Raw genomic sequence first — 22208 nt, 5'->3', positions numbered from 1 at the left:
AGATATCTCAGAACTTGTGTAATCTCAAAACTGACATCGTTTTATGCTTCTGTGAACCGTTCCCTTCTGATTTCTGTTTACTTACACTGACTACTCTAGGATCTTTGGAATCTCTTCCTACATTCAGCCCTTGACAAAGCTTTCTAAGTCATATGAAATGGTATACTCATCCCTGGTCAGATCTCTGAATCCAAAAAAGACAGCTCCGCTGCACTGAGAGGCTCTGGCACATACTACATTTTGCTGCAAACCATTCCCCTTACCTGGCATAGCTTGTTGATACCTCTCCCCTCTCCTTTCCCTCTCACCTTGTGTCCTCTACCATCAGGTTTGATTTGTTTTTATTGTAAACTGCTTAGTCACCAGTATTGGATCTATTTGCAGTATATCAAATGCAAGAAATAAATAACATACATAGCTAGATTCTGCAAAGCAAAGCTCACATTTGCTTAATATATATATATATATATATATATATATATTTTTTTTTTTTTTTCCCTGCTCTCTTCTTCAGTGTGACACACATACTTTGGTGGTTTAGGATATTAAACCACATGATTAATGCAAATATGTGCACGCCATCTCTTTCACTTTCTGCTGACCAATTTTCTAGTAATTTCACTGATAAAGTAGCCAGACTTTGCACCACTTTTCTCTCAGGAACATTCTTGAATATATTTTTGACTTCTGTAATTAAACATTCCCTTTTCTACATATCACTGCCTTCTCTGCTTTCTCAGCATAGCCCTTTCTTCTTTCTTAATCCCTGATGCAATTTGTGTTTCACTTTTTGAAGTGTATTTTGGTTTTAGCAGTTGTATAAAATTCCCTTGTGTTTTTACCTTTTCGTCCTAGCTCCCTCTCCCTTTTCCTTGCTTTCCCATATCTTCGTCTGTCCCTTTATTCAAATAGTCTTCTTTCTGGATTATTTAGCAGTATATAAAATAAGTATGAACTATGATTAAGTGCAACCTTTTTGCCTTGGTGACCATTATAACGGAGAGCATACTCAGATACCAAGTCCTGCTATTGGTAAAGGAGGAAAAGTTTTGCCATCTCATGTTTACAAAATGTTCAGTAGTAAATTTCAGCTGTGAAACTTGCATTCTTTTTTCCTCCTCCCCTAGTCAAAAGAATTACAGATAAAGAAGCAATTCCAGGACACGTGTAAAATCCAGACCCGACAATACAAGGCACTGCGAAATCATCTGTTGGAGACTACTCAGAAGAGTGAACACAAAGCAGTACTGAAACGGCTGAAGGAAGAGCAGACCCGTAAACTGGCCATCCTAGCTGAGCAGTATGATCACAGCATTAATGAGATGCTCTCCACACAAGCAGTGAGTTTTTTTAAGTGGTGACCTTGAGTGGTTCAGCTATACAAAAGACAAATGGCTAGCTTACTCTGGCTTTTGTTGAGTGTGTTGAATTCTCTAGTCCTAGATGTTCTTGGGCAGTAAATGTTTAGTATTGCTGTTGAAGGGTTACAGACTGCTCTAAAATTTATACTGAAAGGAAAAAAAGAAACATTTGAAAGTGGAATCACTATGATTAGAAAAATCTGACTTGTGCTGCTGTGTACTTACCGGCTTAACTGATTATTTTATTTGAATTTTTATCTAACCGGCTAGGTTTGCAGCTTTAAAATTCTCCTAAATCTAGTTGGATAAACTGTCTGGATTTAGGCCAATTATTTGTGCAACCAGAGCTGTCCAGCTAAATTTAGTTGGTTTGCATTGATGAGCTAAATCTAAAGCCAGCATTAGGAACAACTCCAAAGCTTTTCTTGACATGTTCATTCTATGCCCTGTGAATTCTGGTGGACAAAGTATCTGGTCAGCAGGGAAACTTTTTCAGTCAGAGGTTTGCTCAGCTAACTTCTGATTTTAGTCAGGTAAAAGTTGCACAGGAATCAACTTCAGAGTGTCAGAAGTATTGAAAACAACCACAGTCTTTTTTTTTTCTGTAACAAAAAAACAGGCAAGTATTAGTGTCGCAGAAACAAGTTCTAGGACTTGTGACCTTCATTTGTGACACTGTATTTTGTCCCACCAGAAACAAGAACTCTTCCAGTAACTTCCTTCTGAGCTAAGCTATTTAGCCAGTGTTGGTGCTGAGCTCATTACTGCTGTACTAACAACTCCACCTAAATACTTCTCCGACTGCTGCCTATTTGGTTATTATTTTTTCTTGTATGCAATTTCTTATACTAGAGGAGGAATTCCCTATCCAACCTCCACATTAACCTTTTGGAAATTAAGCCCTTATTAAACAAGGTCACATAATTGCTAGTTTTTCAGCCTCAAAGAAGGGTCTACATTTAAAGACTGAAATACAGACAAATTTATATTATTCCATAATATATAATGTATATTTTACTTGTAGGATTACTCTCCTTTCTGTAAGGAATTACCTCTTTGGTGATCTAAATGCATTTCTGGCTATAACAGAGCACTCAGCATGGGGCATATACTCCTTTACAATTATTTTTGTAGTAGTCTTTCTTTTGTATTGATTGACCTATAATATATATAATATAATGGAGTGTAGAGTCTTAAGTCTTAATTGGAAATTACCATAGGATTATAGTTTCAGACATTAGAAAGTTACAACCATTGTATTCGATAATAAATGTCTTTGTTAGTACAGCTCTGCAACTCTGTTCATTAGATGAGACCAACATGTAATACAGGGTGTGAGAAAGCACAAATAATGTGTCAAAAACCAGAGCAGAGACAGAAATATTGTCACTGAACAAAAGAAAAAGTAATAATTAAGCTTGAAACCAGGTAAAGCACTGTACTCCTGTAGAAGTTCTAGCAACCTTGTGAGAGAAGAGCGAGGATCTGTGAGCAACAAAAGCAAGACATCAGCAAATGCTAATACCTTATAGGTCTGCCCATGTATCATCACACCCCTCAAGCTCTGTCTTCCACATAGTGCAAAGAAGGGGCTCCAAAGTGAGAATAAAAAGCAGGGGAGATAGAGGGCATCCCTGCCTGGTGCCACAGCATACGGAGAAAGTCTCTGGATCCCATTAACTAAAATGGCTGCTCTTGTGTCTGTACAGGTCTACCACTGCCTAAGTAAACCATTCCTCCACGCCAATGTACTTAAGTTTATCAAATAAAAAGGACCATCGCACCCGGTCAAAAACACGTTCGACATCTAGGCTAGACACTAAAAGAGGGAGTTCTGACCTTTGACAATAAGACATTGTTAATAGCAGTTTGCAGATGTTGAGAACCAATTGCCTACCCTTTATGAATCCTGTTTAATTGATATGGATGAGCTTTTGAAGTGTTGCCAGCTAAGATCCTCGAAAATATTTTCAAATCAACATTCAATAATGAGATGGGACGGTAACTTCCAGGGTCTTCTGGTTGGTGGGATGGCTTAAGTATTAGACTGATTTAGTGCAGTATTTTCATATTGTGGGAACCATTTGCCTTGACTGCATTCTCAAAATATTGGACTAATGGCCCGACTAGTTGGCCTTGCATCATTTTGTAAAATTCCCCAGTAAAACCATCCAGTCCTGGGCAGTTCCAAGCCTGAGAGCCTTGATTACTGCCTGCATGTCTTTCGCTGCAGTGGGCTTGTTTAGACTATCCCTAATTGGGAATGCCATCTGTAGCATTCCTTAGTGCCTCAAGTATACTCTTGAAGCTTCTCCGTGATTTGAGGACACCTCACTTTGCTAGTACAATGTTCAAAAATGCTGAACAAAGTTGTCAGCTATTTCTTCCATTTTCATGGAAATTTGTTCCCCACCCCACACTTGTGTTTTGATAGAGGGTATGTATCTGTGCCCTGCCCAGGTTCAAGTTACCCAACTCAGTAGCTTCTTGGCCTTGTTACCAAATGTTCAGAATTTATGCTGCTTGTAATACAATAATTTGGCTGTTCTCTCGTGTATTTAGGCATTTAAGACTATGTGGGTCATCTGAAGAGTGTCATATGTACCCCGGAGTGTGTCTTGCAATATAAGTTTTACGAGCCGCTTTCAACTTACGCTCAACATCAATGATCCCTTGTGCTAAACATTTTTTGTACACGCATATGTAAGCAATAATAGCTCCTCTCATCACTGTCTTTCCCGCTGTCCAGAATAACAGGGAATTAGAGGTTTTGCATTGTTACCTTCATAGTCTGTCCATTGTTTCTGTAAGTACGTTTGAAAGTCTGAGGAGTGGAACAAATAAGATGGAAAATGCCACCCCTATTGCTGTGGGGAGAAGGTGCTTACTTCTAGATCTATTCAAATAATGCTAATGGTCAGATATCTCTTCTGGACCTATAGTTGCAGAAGCTACTTTTGGGATTAGCTGTGCTCTGAGTAGTATTTCATCTAGCTGCAAGAGCGTGTGATGCACCCTCGAATCCTGTGTGTAATCTCTTCCACATGAAGGAGTTGCCAGGGGTCTAATAGATTTAATGTTCTACTAAAGGTCTGGAGTTCTGTATCCCCACTGTCTGCTGTCATCCCACTTCGTGTCGTGCAATCTAGGTTAGGTTCTGTGACCGTGCTTAGGTCTCCCATTAACACTAGAGTGTTTTGAATGGCCCAAACATTCATGCATCAACTGCCGAAAAAAAAGTCTCGTCTTTTGGAACTGGCCCATAAACTCCCACTGAAACCAACTCATATCCCTGTATATTGAGGTGCACCCCTACATAATGTCCCTCCTGATAGCAGAAAAGCTGGCAGACCCCCACTTCAAGGATTTCCTTACCAAAATGGCTACCCCTTCCTTACAGCCCTGAGAAAACCTCTTCCACCCACTGTATGCAGTTTTTGGTGTTCCTGAACAGAGAGTCTCGTTTCTTGCAAACAAATTAAGTCTTCTTTGTAACTGTTCAAAGCTACTAAACTTTTTGTGCACTTTATTGTTGGTGTGATTCCACAAACATTCCAAGAGAGGAAACCGAGAGTTCCCAGTAGGGCTCTAGCCATACTTGATGAAGAACTTACATCGCAGTCACATCCTTGCTTCAGTAAGGCTGCCGGGCACCCAGCCTCACTCAGCAGCCTCTTAGTACCACAATCATTTTCACAGTCACACTCCTCCACCCTTGCACCCCAAGTTAGAACAACTAAACCTCCATACAGCCTCCTCCTCTCCCCTCTTTCCCATTTCCCCCTCCCACCACCACTTCCTGAACTGGGCCAGTCGCCATAGGAGTGTCAGCATACAAAGTGACTAGATCAGTAGAACACCAAACACTCTCTTCCCCCCCCCCCCCCACCCTGCCCTGACCCTCTGAACCTCCTACATATCCACCTCCCCCTTCCCTACCCTACCTGATTCAGATAACTGCATATACATGTGTCTGAGTTCCAGAGATCACACTTAGTGCATTTGGGCCCCCCCCTCACACATTTAACAGATTATTGGAAAGTCTCCATTAGTATGATTGTAAAATGACATCTCTTTCCGATTGCTTGAAAAAAAAACACATTAACAGTTTAACTGATGCAGTTAAAGTTCCCCTTGTCCGAAAAGGAACTCAATAACCATCTGCTATCCATTACCAGTCAAATCAGTTCCCAAGGACATATCGAATAGTGCCTTCTGAGGAGGTGGGGAGGATTCATAAGTGTGCCATTTGCCTTGAAAACAGATAAGATGGCTGGGTATAGCAACATAAATTTGATGTTCTTCACATGGAGAGACGTGCATATGGAGGAGAACCTTTAGCGACAAGTCTGCATGCACTGGAATAAGCTTGGAAAATTTTTACAGGCTCTCCCCGATACTATAGCGTTTCCTGCTTCAGGCAGTATCCACGGAGGATCTCCACTTTAAGGAGATAGTTATGTATCTTAATTATTACCACCCGCGGCCTCCTGTGGCCATCTTGTTTATGGCCCATGCAATGCACCCACTCTAAGCACAATGGTCCCATGTGATCAGACAGGGCAAACTCCGTTGTTAACCATTTCTCCAGTTCTGTGGACAAAGTCCATTCTGAAACACACTTTGGGAGACTATTCTCAAATTGCTTCAAGGAGACCTGTTCTCTAGGTCTTCTAACTTTGCCAACTGTTCTTTCAACTGGTGCTTCAGAGCAGAAAGTGTTGCATTTGTGCCAGGAGCCGCATCTTCCAGAGTGGGCACTCTCTGCTCGTGTTCTCCAGCACGTCAAGTGGTATCTGTCAATATTGCTTCTAAGCTGGTAAGTTGATGTATCAATTGCCCAAATTTGTATTCTAGTGCCTGTCCCACCATGTAGGTAAGTTGCTGCTCTATGAATGCTGGAGCCTGAAATATAGCCTCCTCCATCTTGGTTTCTGATGGCTTTGACTTTTCCTTCAGCCCTCGTTGCCCCTTACCAGCCATGGTTTCTCCTGAAACACAGAGGTATTGGTCCATGAGATGTTAGCTCAATAAAGGGGAATCTTTTAGCATTCTTAGGGGCCTGTTAGCAGCAAAAAGTAATGGATATGGGCACAGGGTCCCCAGAGAGGATTGCAGAGCATCTTCTTCCTCTCACTTCCTCACGTGATCACCTTTGTATTTTTTTTTTTAAACACTACGTTTGTGTGTGTGTATATGTATGTATATATGTGTGTGTGTGTATATATATATATATATATATATATATACACACACACACACTGTGTATATGTGTGTATATATGTATGTGTATGTATATATGTTATTTTATTTATTTATTTATTTATTAAATTTGTATCCCACATTTTCCTGCATAGCAGTAGGCTCAATGTGGCTTACAGGTTCCGGAGAGGAGAGTACCAACTCCGGGAATATATACAGAATATATATATACACTATGTATATGTGTATGTGTGTGTGTATGTAAAGTGGTTTTCATATCATATTTTTAAAATGTCAAAAATTAAGATATAAGAATAAATATGCAAACTACATACAGAAGAAACAGTTTTTGTTTTCTTCCTCCTGCAGACTTTGTCCATGGTGTTGTATTTAATTTATGTAGCAGTAATATTTTTATCTTGCCTTTTACAGCTGCGCTTGGATGAGGCGCAAGAAGGTGAATGCCAGGTTTTGAAGATGCAACTGCAGCAGGAACTGGAGCTGCTGAATGCCTATCAAAGCAAGATCAAGATGCAGGCTGAGGCACAGCATGAGCGAGAGCTGCGGGAACTAGAGCAAAGAGTGTCCCTTCGCCGTGCACTTCTGGAACAGAAGGTACAGGCCATTCTGCATTCTCTAATACCACACTAACACTGAGATCACTCAGAGGCAAAGACAAAGATGTGTAGCACAAAGATAGGTGAAACATCGCTACCATTTGTGAACTCCACATCCAAACGCACAATGGAAAGTGTTTAATTTCTGTCAATTTATATTCTGATTATATAGCTCTTGCACTAGCACATCAGTGTGGCCACTTTATAGAATTGAATGTTAAGGGTACCTGTACCCCCTACTCTTTATCCTGAACTAATTTAGCCAAGCTTATTTTCACATTTTTTTCTCTGCACAAGAATTGTCAAATTGTTTTTAAGTCATTTCTCATCATTTCCTTTAATCCAAAATGGTCTATTCTGAAGAGGGTATAAAAGTTTGAGAAAAGCTATCATTTTGAATAATGCATGATGGCAGGTTCTTCCATCAGTCACATAGCTTTTTTTATCGTCTCTATCTGCACACTGATGTTAAATTTATATATATCTCTGCACTTCTATTTTAGTAGGAGGCTCCCCTTATACCCTGCCTGACCTATATTCATCACCTCAGATTTATCAAAATTTATCTTCAACCTTTTTAAATCTCCCAAAGCTCTTATTAGTCAATAAAGGCTGGAGATCCTAAGAAGGCCATCCCATGAACAACTTGTAATCTGCAAATACATTTTTTTTTGCTCGGTGTCCCCCAACTAAATATCTTGTACATCCATCCATTCCCATATCTAAATGACTAAGGATTCAAAAGCCAAAATATATAATAAAGGCAACAAGAGGCAACCTAGTCATTCCCCTCTACCAAGCAAATTCTTGGGTAAGTTTACCAGTAATCATTAATTGAGCTGCACCTAGTGGAGAAAACAATATCCAAACCCAAAGATTTTTTTTCATTACATTTTTAATGGTGACAAATGAGAGAACATTTAACAACCAAAACATCTAGAAATAGCAAATAATGCAACAAAAGATCTGCAAAGATTTATTAATGCCCAATTTGTAAGGCCAAAATAGAAGAAAAATGAAACAGGCCAGTGCAATTGCAGAGATTGGAAGGGCATATGCCAAATGTGATGCTATTAACAATATCATAAACCACCATTTCTCCTAACTCCCCCGCCATCCTACCCAAAACTTCCCCATCCCCTAACTTCTTGTCCCTTTTTGCTTGCCCTCTAACCACTCTATCCTAAATCCATGTCCAAGAAAATATACCTGTCTCTGAGAACTCAATCGAATATAAAACATTTTCCATTCCAGCAGGTATTTCTCTGGGGCCTTTCGTCTTGTGCAGTATAGATTGAAACCTTCAATGTGCAACACATCCATCATGCAGTTGGTCCATTGTTCAAAATAGGGGTTACTGGTTTCATCCATTTTTTTTAATTTACTTTATAGCAGTCATTAGACCTAGTAGTAAAAACAAACCTGGCTCCCCTTATCCCACCCATCTAAACAAGGGCCACCTAACAGTTTCACTTCTCCAGTACCTGTGCTTTGAGTCCCACTATACCCCTCTAAAACCTGGCCAACTTTATTCCAGAAGTACTTAATCAGGGGACAATAAAAGAAACTGTCAGTGAGCGTGTCTTCCTTCAAGTTGCACTTAAGACATAACTTCAAGTCAGAAAGGCCCCTCTTGTGTCTCTTAGCCAAGTCTAGATAACTATGATGTAAATGATGCGTTTCCTGTAATTTAGCATCCCAAATACCTTTTAAAGAGTCACAAAAATAATATTCAATATCCTGTTTCCTGATCTCTTGTCCCAGTTTATGTCCAATATGCGGTGATCTGTTGTGCAGTCAATTGTATCCCATCCAAATTTTCTAACACCTCATACCAGCGAATGATAGAATTTTTCCTTACAGCAAAATTGGGTCTCAGTTTTTCTGTCAGAGCATTCTTCACAAGCCAATTCTGAGTTCTCTACTCAAGTGAAGCAGTAAAATTACTCACCTGAAGATACACATAGAAGTGAGAAGAGGGTAACTGATATTGTAAACATGATTGGTCAAAAGTTTGAAGATCTCCCCCCCCCCCCCCCCCATCTATAGTTCCTGAAGCTGTCACAGAGCCCTGTGACCCTTGCTAGTTTCACATTCTGTGGAGAGGGGCAGCAACCATTGGGATAATTTGTACCCCGGTATGATAGTGTCCCTCTGGTTATCCTCCTTCCACCAGGTCTCAGAGATGCCTATTATATCTAATTTTTCATTTAGTGCAATATATTCTAACTCTCCCATCTTATTTCTTAGGCTCCTGGCATTCGTATATAGACATTTCAAACTATGTTTGTTGTTCCTATTTACAATATTGATTTGCAATCTTTTGTCTGATTATTATTTTTATTTAAGGACACCTGATCTACTATGGTCTCTTTTGCAACCTCACTATCAGGATACCCTATCTTCCCTGTTTTGGTGATATCTTTGAAAGATACCTTATCCCGAACCATGCGCTTTTGAGCGACTGTCAGCCTTCCCCCTGTTTCTAGTTTAAAAGCTGCTCTATCTCCTTTTTAAATGCCGATGCCAGCAGCCTGGTCCCACCCTGGTTAAGATGGAGCCCATCCTTTCGGAATAGGCTCCCCCTTCCCCAGAATGTTGCCCAGTTCCTAACAAATCTAAAACCCTCCTCCCTGCACCATTGTTTCATCCACGCATTGAGACTCCGGAGCTCTGCCTGTCTCTTGGGCCCTGTGTGTGGAACAGGTAGCATTTCATAAAATGAGGATCTGGATTTGAGCTTTCTACCTAAGAGCCTAAATTTGGCTTCGAGAACCTCTCTCCCACATTTTCCTATGTCATTGGTACCCACATGTACCAAGAAAGCCGGCTCCTCCCCAGCACTATCTTAAATCTTATCTAGGTGACATGTGTGAGGTCTGCCACCTTCGCGCCAGGCAGGCAAGACCCTTCCATTCTTCCACACTTTGCACCATATGAAGAGTCAACAGTCCCAGCCTTAAAAGCCCTCTGGGGAGAAAAATAAGCTCTGTGGGTGATCCTAAATTGACATTCCTGATAGCACTGAGAGCCACCATTGGAGTTCCCTTCACTAGTCAAGGGAAATTCAACAGCCTCATCGATGATGCTACCTCATGCTCCCATGCTTGTTGTAAAAGTCTATAGACCAGGGATTGGAGGGCCTTATGCAAGCTTGAAATTGTCACCCTGTTGTCCCACACTCCATCAAAAAAGGCACTAAATTTCTCACCAAGGGGCTTTAGAATGAGCTGAAGATCCAAGGAGTGCACATAGTGGGACAATTGGCAATAAGCAAATAAGGCGCCCTCACAGTCTTTCATGAGCGGCAGAAGGGCATCAAAGGAAAGCAGCCATTCCTCAGGTGTAAAAAAAAAAAAAAAATGTTCAAGAAGAGAGAAACCCTCCCCCTCCCATGTGAGAAGAACTCTGTTCTCTAGGCCAGGAGCAAAGTCACCATTGCCACGGACTGGTAGTAAGGAAGTACAAGCAGCATTACCACCCCACCCCTTCATAAAATCTTTCCAGAGCTCTGTTTCTCAATTCCTTAGGTAACTGCCCATATGGAGTAAATAATTTAAAGTGGTATGGCCCGAATAAAGCTGTTTCTATGACCTGAGGAGTATATTCAGAAATATCCATCTTTCAAGGGATAATCTAAATGTGCCTGGTTATATTTACTCAAGTCTGGGAAGACCAAGACCCCCTATCTTCCAATTTCATTCTCAACTTAGGCATTCCTTCCCCCCCAACAAAAAGTACCAACTAGGCCACTCAATTTTTTTCAGATCCTTCTTAAACAGTCTGAAGGGGAGAACTTTAAAAACATATAGCCACTTATGGAAAGTTATGATCTGGTATAAACTAATATGTCCATGCAAAAAGAGAGGTAACTGAGTCCATGTCTCAGCTAATAAGCACTGAAAATTCAACAAATGTAAAAGACAGGGGTCTGAAGGCAGTAATATCCCCAGATAACGAAAAGGACAAGACGCCCCAAACTCCCTTTCCAGACCCTCCCCTACAGCCACTACCTCCTATTTTTGATAATTACGTTTAAAACCTGACAAATCTCCGTATTCAGCAAAACTCTCTAAAAGGGTGGCCAGGGACACATGAGTTTCAGTGAGGTGGACTAATAAATCATCAGCAAATGCCGCAATTTTAAAATGTTTAGTGCCAAACCGAACTCTCTGGATTCCAGGATTTATGCTTTCAATTTAGTGCAAAACTGTTCGTCATATCTAATGGAGCAACATATCCATTTCATCAAGAACATTTTTGAAAGCCATTTATATGGTTAAATAAGAATTTAACCTTGTAAATTAGCTGCCTGAAAATTGTCCCCCTTTGATGTTGCTAAAATTTATGTGCATTGTTCCATAACGCATGTATGTTTTTTGCTATATTTAAAAGCAATGTACCTGGTTGTGGGGGGATAGTGGTTATTTAGGTCAGAGGAGGAAATAGCGTGCATACATTGCATTTTTTAATCTGCATGTGGTGCTTTCAATGAAAAAGTACCTGCAAAAAAAGACAGAATGTCAAGTTTCAGAGTGACGTATGCACACATTACATCACTATGCCAGTGAAATGAGGTAAATAATGTAAACTCTTCCTGTCTTACAGTATCCAGATGTTCCAAAATGAATCACTTCAATATCATGTGGTGATTGCACCTTTTAAAAAGCACATCACTCTTAAGATGTTCTGTCTGTCATTTAATCTGTTTGTTTTATAGATTGAGGAGGAGATGCTGACATTGCAGAATGAGCGCACTGAGCGGATACGAAGCCTGCTGGAGCGGCAAGCCCGGGAAATTGAAGCATTTGACTCGGAAAGCATGAGGCTAGGATTTAGTAACATGATCCTTTGTAATCTCTCCCCTGAGGCGTTCAGCCACAGCTACCCGGGAGCTTCTGGTTGGTCTCACAATCCTACCGGGGGCCCAGGACCTCACTGGGGTCATCCCATGGGTGGCCCACCACAAGCATGGGGCCATCCTATGCAAGGTGGTCCCCAGCCATGGGGTCATCCCTCAGGATCCATGCAAGGGGTACCTCGTGGTAGTGCTATGGTGGCCCGCAATAGCCCCCAGGCGCTGAGGCGGACAGCTTCTGGGGGACGGACAGAGCAGGGCATGAGCAGGAGCACAAGTGTTACTTCACAAATCTCCAATGGTTCACATATGTCTTACACATAAACCAACAACACAAGCAAGGGTGGCAATTCCACTAGGGCTGTTTGCCAGCAGAAACTGCCTAGTTGACCTTCGTCACAGCAGCCTCCTTGTATTGGTACTGTAACGAGACAGCTTCTCATGTGCACATGGTGTATCCTATTTGTTCTCTCAGGCATTCTGTTTTGTTATTTACTAACTGAGATGTCTGATGTTTTGAGAGTTAATTAGAGAACCTATACCATTCTGTATGGCACATGTGGAGAACTGCCAGAAAGGGTATTTCTTGGAAGGCCACAGAGGGGTGTGTCATGCAAAACTGGATTTCTCCTAACCCCAGCACATATAAAGTGAAACAATAGGAAGCAGGGCAGTCCAAGGAGACCCAGGGTCAGGCAACTCCACATCCCCCAGGATCCTGTTCCTTCTCTTCCTGTGCATATCTACACTTTTCGTTAGATTTGTAAATTGCAACATTGGGTAGGAAGGAGCAGGATGAGGTCAATTGAGAAGTGGCCTTGTTTAATGAAATGCATGTGCAGTCTAAGTCAGTTGGTCCTGCTCTCTGGTTACCAATCTTTATTTCCTGAAGATCTGACCAGTAGAAACTGAATGAGATTTTCTTGTATGGGGAGCAGACAGTAAAACGGCAATCCAAGATGCAGAATGAGAAGCTGAGAGGAAAAATGCTGGCACTAGCTGGTTCAACACTTCAGTCACAGGAGATGTGTGGGAGTAATATTTATTTTCCTCTGTGTTTAATACTGCAACATCTCATGTTAGCCAAACATTATTTGAGTTCTACATACGCCATTCCTGAAAACTCCAAATAAAAGAGCCGAGTCTGAAGTTGCCAGCAGTATTCTGAAGGATGCCATGCTCACACACTGTCACATCTCACCGCACACCCCTTCGACATGTTGCCATTTTCTATTTACTTAAATATTGTGGTAATTCTTTGAAATAGTCTAGTTGCCATAGAATCACAGGAAGAGCTGAGCCAATCACATTGCTGCAGATTAAGCCATCTTATCACTGTGTGAAAAGTTTGGGGGGGTCTTCCTCTTTTCTGTTTCTGAAACATTTACCACATGTCCAGACTAGGTGACTAATTGCAGGCAACTTCACCTTAAGGAGCCAGTATTGGCAAACGTTAGGCATTTGGTAGATCAAGTGTCTACGGGAGAATAAAGTTATGGAGTCTCTGCTACTGGAATGGACTAATCCTGAAAGTCAGAGCTCAGGTGTGACTTGAAAGGTCCCTGCAGGTTATCTGAAAAATACAAAATAAGTGCTTCTTGGTTTTCATGGGGACAGTTTTTATCCAGGTTTTGATTAGTTTAATCTGATTTGATTTGTAAGTGAACTCTTAAATATACAAATCTTTTCAGACCGTTGATGTCTGAGCAGAACCTATAAAACCAGTTATTTAATCAAAATTTGATTTGCTGCAAAACATTTGGCACCTGCATACTCGTGTGAACCTGGTGTGTGTGTGTGTGTGTATATATCAGAGATGTTTGTTTACAGTGAATGCACATGCAGGATTTGCTGGGATGTTCAGGCTGTATTCAACTGCATGGATTCAAGGCTGTCTTATTCTGCTCTCATTCATTCAGCCCTGGGATATTACCTACTTCTGCTCTGTCCATGGTCTTTATAAATATTCCAGGAATGCTTATATACACAGACATTAGGAAAAGTGGGTTCAATCATATCTTCAGCTAGGTGGTAATTTAATACTGGGTGTTCAGCACATTACTCTTCTTGTGACCTGAAAAGATTTGAAATGTGCTGGTTTACTTTCTAGAGTGTGACACTTCTTTGCCTGCAATGTCCATCTCCTGTCATCCTTTCTGTGGTCTGTATATACATGTGCTCTGTCTTCCTTGCCCCTTTACTCTCCCCCCCCCCCCTCCACACACACACATCCATATTCTACACTCAGGGCTATTATTCATGCCCCCCAAGTTCAGCCTCAGGTGGAACATTTGTCCCTTTCTTGTGGAGCATCAGTTTTATATATTTTTAAAAAATTCTGGATAGAATAATAAAATGCAAATTATTAGCTATGGTGGTAATTAATGATAGCTATGGATAGATATTTGTACTGGTGCTAATTTTTGTTACCACTGATAAATATTACATGCTGCCATTACTGCAGCTGTATGCATTAATAATATTTAATTCTAATAAAGGCTGCCCAGGAAAGTACATTCATCATTTTAAGAGTAATAGTTTGCATTTTATTTCCAGGGTGGTGCTCCTTGTGTGCCTCATTCCATATATACCCTGAAATGTATAACTTTTTGTTTTATTTTTCAATTAGGAATACATGTTCAGTTTGGCACACAATTAAGCAGAGGCTACAGTAGAAATTGTAGGCCACATCACACCGCAAAACATGTAACAACAAATTAGAAATTATATATTAGAAATATATCTTTTGAGCAGGAGAGTCTGCTATGTGGAAACACCAGCTGTGTACTCTTGATATTTAGCTCCCTTTGAATCCAGATCTCACACCTTTTCTTTTAGGATCTGGCCTGAGAATTCTCTGTCCAGGATGCTCTAAAAAGAATGGTCATTGGTCCTATACAGTTTATTCTCATACTGTAGACTGAGCCTTGGAAATTACTTGAAGCTCTGCCTCCTTTGAATTATGTGCCATTCAGACATGGGAATAAACCTTGTATTCTACCACTGACTACTGTGCTGTCATGTATGTGCATAGCTAATGTATACACAGCAGGTGTGTCCCATTCCCTGCTTTTGTTCACAAGCCATGAATGAAACATCTTACTGTTAATTATGCTGATGGGATCTGGGTTTCAGCTTTTCTCCGACCTTTGTTAAAGTTTCTGCATGATTTTTTTGATAATTCACTTCTCACATGTTATTGCTGGCCTGTCCCCCACCCACATTTCTGCATACTTTGCTGAGTTCACCTTCCAAAGTTACTGTTCTCCGTTTACGTGTGTGTGTGTTTGTTTGTTGTTTGCTTTTTTTATGGCTGTATAAGTTTTGTGAAAAGAGAGACTTGGGTAGCTGCTAGGAAAAGAGGCATAGAAGGGAAAATTTGGGGCTACTTGTATGTTTCTTAGGGAGAACTCTATGTAACTCATGAATAGAGAACTGTCAGCCCGCTAACGTAGAATATATGTGTGGATCTTGCAATATGTGGAGCATTATCTAACACAGAAGACAGCCTGGATGCATGTGATGCCATCTGCTGTTCAAAGGTATACTGTAGGTGTCATTCATACAGGAAGATAGAGGGCTGGAAGACCAAGGCTAAGGTTAGAAGAATGTGAAGAGAATCTTAGGTGGGGTAGGAAGCTTGGCATATGTATAATAAGAAAGGAAGCTTGTACTGTTTGCTGGACTTCTGTTTCTAAGCTTATGTCAATGGTAATGAAAAGATAGACATATGAAGCAGGTTTTGTGTTAGAATTTCCATATTAACTAAAATGCAGCACTACAAATTCTGGCTTAACACTACAATCACTAACATTTGTTTCTGCTATAAGGTGTGCATTGAGAATAAGAAATCAACTAAAATATTTCAGATTTTCTAAATTTAACTCTCTACCTTCCCTACATTAATGAGTTGCACTGAAAAGGGAGAGCAGCACTTCAGAGCACCAGCATAAGCCAGAAAACCCCAAGCAGTTGGCTGGAACACCTTATAGCATACAACACTTCTTGAATCTTTCCTAGCTGAAAATCTTTTGGACAGAACCCCTGCAGTTTTGTTCTTATTTTGATACCATGAAGAGAGGGAATTTATCTTTAGACACCTGTGGAAATAGTGTGAGGTGTCTGCTGGCTTCTTTGTGAACAGAATTGCAAGCTTGTAATGTATCATGCTTGTATTTATATACCCATTAAGTCTCTAAGGGTGATGGTCATTTTGGACAAGAAGGGCATACTGGGTGTCCTTTAGTGCAATCATGAGGCAGGCTGGAGAACACCAAGCAAGAGGCATCTTTGAACCATAGAAAGCCAGAGCACTACGTATACATGCCCAACACTACTATGTGGTGTTAAAGGAGAAGCACTTTACTCTGCCTCACTTCCTCTGAAAATCTGATCGTCACTAAAACATAACCATTATCAGTAGAAGAACTCAGCAACAGTAAACAAAAACAAAAAAGTTTTCCCCCTTGCTTTAACACCTTAAATAACAGACCTTTTTACCAAAAGACCAGCTTGAAAATGAAAAGATAGAGAGTAGAGAGTCAGTCACCAAGCCAAAGGATTCTGTTTCCCCAGGGGTCCATTGGAGCAGCTGCACGTCAGCCCTTCGTTAGAACTGACAAATTACATATGGCTGGTTGAATTGAATGTACTTAGCTGTAAATATTTACTCTTACAAAACTGACCTGCAGTTTGCTTGTTATTTCATTTTGTGCTAACGTTTATAGATGTGTCAACCCAGGGAGGAGCAAGTGGAGGAGCCTACTTTTAGCCTAAGCCATCAGTTAGGAGTATGAAAATGAAACATGTCATCCCTGTCTTCATCTGGCTCAGCTCACTGACACCATTCTGTTAGTGCCAACACTGAGTCTGAGAAGAAAAAAGGTTGGAGATACCCATTGCTATACTTAAATCTTTTGTTTGATTCACCTGTGCTAACATATTCCTCCTAAAAAAAAAAAAAACAAACCTCTTTTCATATGGAGCCAACCAGGAGTCAGTGATTTAGATCTTTCGTAACTTGGGAAACATGTATCCTTCTTTTATAATACCATAAATGCACTATCAACCCTCAAATGTGTAATAAAGGGACGTCTAGAGCACAGGCTTGAAAACCATCTGCTGCCATAAACAGGACTGTCTTGGAACTGATCACCCTCTTTTGTTTCACAGCAGAAGACAGGTTTAATGTAGACTATATTTGGGGGACAGATTTGGATATGAAATGAATACAGATGCGTGTGGATGCAATGCCACTCTTTTCCCACTTCATTCCTTCTGATACTAGAGCAGATATCTTCATGGCTTATTTCGTTTATGACTCTCTGGATGCCTCCTTCCTTTTGGGCTTCTAGCTCAGTTGGATCTGGGGCTGGCAACATGGCCCACCCCTCACTTAGCCAGAGTATGTGTCTGTGTGGGGAGGGGTTAAACTATTATTTTATACTCAGCCCAGTCATCACAGTAACAGTCCTTTGGTGACATGCACTAGGGCTCCTTTCAAGACTGCAGTCCTAAGCCCCAAGCTGAGACTTTAGTTTTAATTACTCACTTTTCCATTTTCCAATCTCAACTCAAGGCCCCCCTAATTTTGTACATTAGGCAGTGAAAGGTGAAGTCATTTGCCCTAAATCACAATGAATGCCAGAGGTAGAAGCAGGATTTTAACCTGTAGCTCTGATTATTAAGCTATTTATCCATTGTGCAGTGGCTGCAGCTCCCTCGCCCCCAGGCTTTGTAAGTTCTGCCTCTGTATTTTCTTCTGCTATAGCTATTCCAGGAAGTGGGAGACCTTATCACTCATTCATACCCAAGTCTTTGCATGACTGTGCACTATGCTTCTGCCCCCTCCTGTCAATATCTTTTTATCAGTGAACATCAGAAAATGTTTGTTTCCAAACTTTGCATGTTTAAATTAAGGCATCACTTTTGCTTCTTTTATGTATTGTATGTTTGGCCAGGCCAACTACCTGAAATCATGTTAAAGAAAGATATTAATTGCAAAATGAAGCATACCCTACAAGACCAGAATACATTTTTGAAGGTTCAAGTATCTGATGGAGAAAAGCTGTCCATGCCTGTGATTTCAGCTGCCTGTGCCCTTGCTCTTCCCTTTATACATAATCTCTGCTATTCACCACCACAGCAAAAAATTAAAAAGGATGGAAGGAGTAGAACAGTAATGTGATAATAAACCATAAAGCTAAAATATAGTGCACATAACAGAAAAAAATATATAAACTAAAAAAGATTGTAAATGCTTGAGTTTTTATTAATATACATTGCTTTAAAAATGATAAAGTTTCTATTTAATTCCCACTAACATATTGAAATGGTTTATAAGGAAAACCTTTCAGAGACCTATGGTTTCCATACTGTAATGTTAATTTCCTCTTCATATTATATCAGCAGACTGGTAGAATGTGCATTAATAAGAGGGGCAAGAAATGTCTATTGTGTATATTTTATAAATCATGTTTGAAAACAGACTTGAGATTTCTTACATAACTATTAGCACATTTTAACAGAAGTTGTCCCACTGTTTTAAGTGAATCCTGAATGTACAAGTGCTTGTCTAACAGGTTGGTTAAAATAGAGACCATCAAACCAGACAACATATATTTTAATTATAATAATAATTTTTCCTGTTTGTTGCCCTTCTAATTTTCCACAATTGAATTTTTTTTAACGTGCACTTGTAGAAGTTACAAGGAATTTTAACATGGTATCTTTAATCATGCCTATTTTCTCTTGACATTTCTTCTGCTCCTTTTTGCGTTTTCAACTTCTTGGCAAATGCCAGAAAGGAGGGATGTGAGATTGCTGTTAACCTGAAAGTAGTGTGCTTTTCCCAACCCCAATAAAAATGATCCATTTTCAGGTTTCTCTTCACAGCGGGAGCTGTTGTTGCACAGCTGGAGTGGCACCAGCTCACATTAGGGAGTGTAAATGCGTATGTAGAGCAGGATTAGTGTACTTTGAAGTGAGAACAGTTGAGGAGGAAGGGTGACTGTAAAAGAACACCTGGAGCCATTGTTGGCCAGTGGGGAGCAGTGCCTTTTGGAATTGGTGATGTAAAGACACACCTGGAAAAGCATTTGCTAAATGTGGTGCACACAAGCAATATCAGTTAGTGGTGAAGTGTAAATGCTCAGGTTGTGAAAGTGTTTTGACAGTATTGAGGGTCTGTGGTAAGATTACTTTTATAATGTTCTGATGAAAACTGTCTGCAGTCTCACTCGTGAAAGGCTTTAGGCCTAGTACTTGCACACTCATTCACTATCCACTGGCCTTTTTTTTTTTCCGTAGATGGTTGTGTAGTTGTTGTGCTAGGGCACAGCTATAAAGAGATCTCAGTATCTGGATCAATGGCAGTGCACCCTTCATAAGTCATGGCATCCCGATGTTTCAGCCTATTTGTGGGTTTGAGACCCATTAATGCATTTTGGTTTTCTCTTCCTTTAGAAAAAAAAAAAAAGTTAAAATGGGAGATAAAAATCAGGAGGAAGGGGATTTGGAAAACCAGAAATTGACTAATGTCTCATGGTGATGTGAAACTGTTTTGACCATGCTGTGCCTAATGCATGTGGGACCTGTTGGAGTTCCTTAAGATCAATTTTTTTCACCTGCATGCTTCCCTATGTAAACCAAGAAATGAAATTTACGTAAGTAAATTTTTCTATATGCGTGTGGTGTTAGTGCCCTCTAATAACTCCCATTTCATAAAGGTTCCCATTGGACGTTGACCTCCCTCTACAGAAATTCTGCCATGTGCAAGAGTGATCAGCAACAAATATAGGGTGCTGTTCACCAAGGATTTAATGCATCTTTGTGTTTAAAAATCCTTTCTGAACAGGACCCTTGCTCATGGCAAGAGGAGACAGCAAAGGGAGAGAAAATATAGCAGTGCTTAAAATGGCACAGATACAGCCATATTTCATTCACTGTGGCACATTAACTGAGTTGCAGCAATGAAGCCTGCATGCTCCATGAGTGCGCTTCCTGTCTGCATCAGCTGGTAGAGCTGAATCTGCAGGTGTGCATTTTGAAATGTTTGTATTTTGGGGATAGAAAATCCTCAAACACTAACTGGTAAGGTTTATAATGTACAGTATATTGTCAGTATTCTGGTTCAGCATACATTATAGCTCCTATATAACCTGTATTAATTGTATAGATTGTGCATTTAAAGCTGTTACCAAGTTGTCAAAATAAAGAGAAGAAACTGAGGTCCTTATGTAATATTTTGTTTGTAAGTATCCTTTGTATCATAGCAAAGGAAATGTTTAAAAAAAAATCAACTGTAATAAAGTAATTTTAGTACACATTGTATGTCTGTTTCTTTCAAGAGCCAATGCTCTGCTAATCGCTGAGGGGAGCATAAGTTGATCTTTCACTGGTAAAGTATCAGAATTGGTTACGTGTTCTGCTTATATGATTTCATATATCATATTGTAAGCCACACTGAACCCGCAAAAAGGTGGGAAAATGTGGGATACAAATGCAATAAATAAATAAATACAAGTGCAGTCCTGCAGCAGGTTTAATACTGTGCATGTGGCTGCCCATTTTTGCGGGGTTTTTTTTACCCTTCCTTAATTTGGATTTTTGTGACCTGTGGTTTTCTGCAGCTCATTTGAGCTGACCGTTCAATCAGAACTGTTCCTTCGTTTAGCATGGTGGTGATCCACATTATTTTAACTTTCTTCCCAATTCCAGCTTGACCGGCCATTTCAGTGACACTCCTCAGCCAGTGATCACAGATCATGACATTCTGAACTTACAATGTATACTCTGAGGGCTAGATGCACTAAATGAGCCATTAACGTGGGGTTTAAACTGGTTCTAGCCAGTTTAACATGCAAGTAGTAAACCAGGACATGCACTAAAGGACATTTTCCTATCACATTAGCAGCTAACGAAAACGGAATGCAGATGAGCAAATTAGTATTATAATGTGTATAAATCATATTGTAATGAGATGCAGTACCGTTTTCCGATTGCCTAACCGTGGAAAATCTAACGGGAGGTCTGTACCTCTCGTTGGGGCTGCGCGGATTTATTCACCTCTTAAAAACTTCTATAAATTTAACAAAAAAAATTGGGGGGAAAAAACGTCCAAGTGCTCGTCAGGGCCGTCCTTCTAAAGTGCCTAACATGGTCATCCTTCACAAAACCAAAAAAAAAAAAGGACGTCCCTGAGGAGCACTTGGACATTTTTTCCCCCAGATTTTTTTTGTGATGGGTGTTCTTCTAGTGTCCAGGACGTCTCTTTTGATTATGCCCCTCCTCCAGGTCTCTTTCAGCCAATCACAGCGCGTTTAGCTGACACCAGTGAGTCTGGCTGCTATTTGCCACTGTTCTGTGATGATTGATTTCTCACTTTCTAGGGGTGAGGACTATGCTGCCTCTGGTTGAACTGAGATGCAGAAACCAGGCTTGAAATCATTTCCATTTATTTGGCATCTCAGTACATGGCACTGCTGGTCAAGTTACAGACTGACTAAAAGTACCTAATCCCAAATTCCTTAGATTCCATTTTCCCCCATTAATATAGCTTGCTGCAAGAAATACAAGAATTTTAACAAGACGTTTTTCTGCCTCAGAGTTAGACTTCAGTTCTTGGTTAAAGATTCTGATAGAGATAAGACTGTATCCAGAAGGAGCCACAGTCTGATGGGAGGGGAGGAGGAGGGTGCAATAAAAAAAAAAGTGAAAAATCCCCAGGTAGTTGCAAATGATGGTTCATGGCCCGAGAGAGGCCAGTTCTAATTGAACTGAAAGCCCTAAGGTGCAAGAGGAAACTGCCAAACCAAAGAATACCCTTGAACACTTGGAAGAGTCAGAAGCCTGGCTTGAGATGTTTGTTGACAGTGGCTCAAGCATATTTTTCTGGTGCAAAAGTGCCTGTGATTGACAGAGAGTAGGGTTAAATGGTCAGTATCTCAATGGAGAAGGGTTGATAGTGGGGTTCTGCAGGGGTCTGTGCACTGGGACCACTGCTTTTTAACACATTTATAAATTAGATATGGGAATAACTAGTGAGGTAATTTAATTTGCTTATGTCACAAAGTTATTCAAAGTTGTTAAATCGAAAGAGGATTGTGAAAAATTGCAAGACAACCTTATGAGACTGGGCATCCAAATGGCAGATGGCGTTTAATGTGAGCA

The 22208-nt window shown here is 40.4% G+C and overlaps 1 protein-coding gene across 2 annotated transcripts in view; it reads left to right on the top strand.

Moving 5' to 3' along the window:
* TAOK1 (TAO kinase 1) overlaps positions 1 to 20362 on the top strand; it is a 247468-nt gene extending 227106 nt beyond the window's left edge. For both annotated transcript variants that reach the window (XM_030185736.1, XM_030185737.1), the window contains 3 exons: positions 1128 to 1340; positions 6996 to 7178; positions 11901 to 20362. In XM_030185736.1, coding sequence (XP_030041596.1) covers positions 1128 to 1340; positions 6996 to 7178; positions 11901 to 12362 — 858 coding nt within the window. In that variant the 3' untranslated portion in view covers positions 12363 to 20362. The remainder of the gene's footprint in view (positions 1 to 1127; positions 1341 to 6995; positions 7179 to 11900) is intronic.
* Positions 20363 to 22208: the final 1846 nt, after the last annotated feature.

The sequence above is a fragment of the Microcaecilia unicolor genome, chromosome 13, assembly GCF_901765095.1.
Source record: "Microcaecilia unicolor chromosome 13, aMicUni1.1, whole genome shotgun sequence".
NCBI lineage: Eukaryota > Metazoa > Chordata > Amphibia > Gymnophiona > Siphonopidae > Microcaecilia > Microcaecilia unicolor.
Note: the sequence above shows the minus strand (reverse complement) of the source record. Positions and strands in the feature narration are given on the sequence as shown.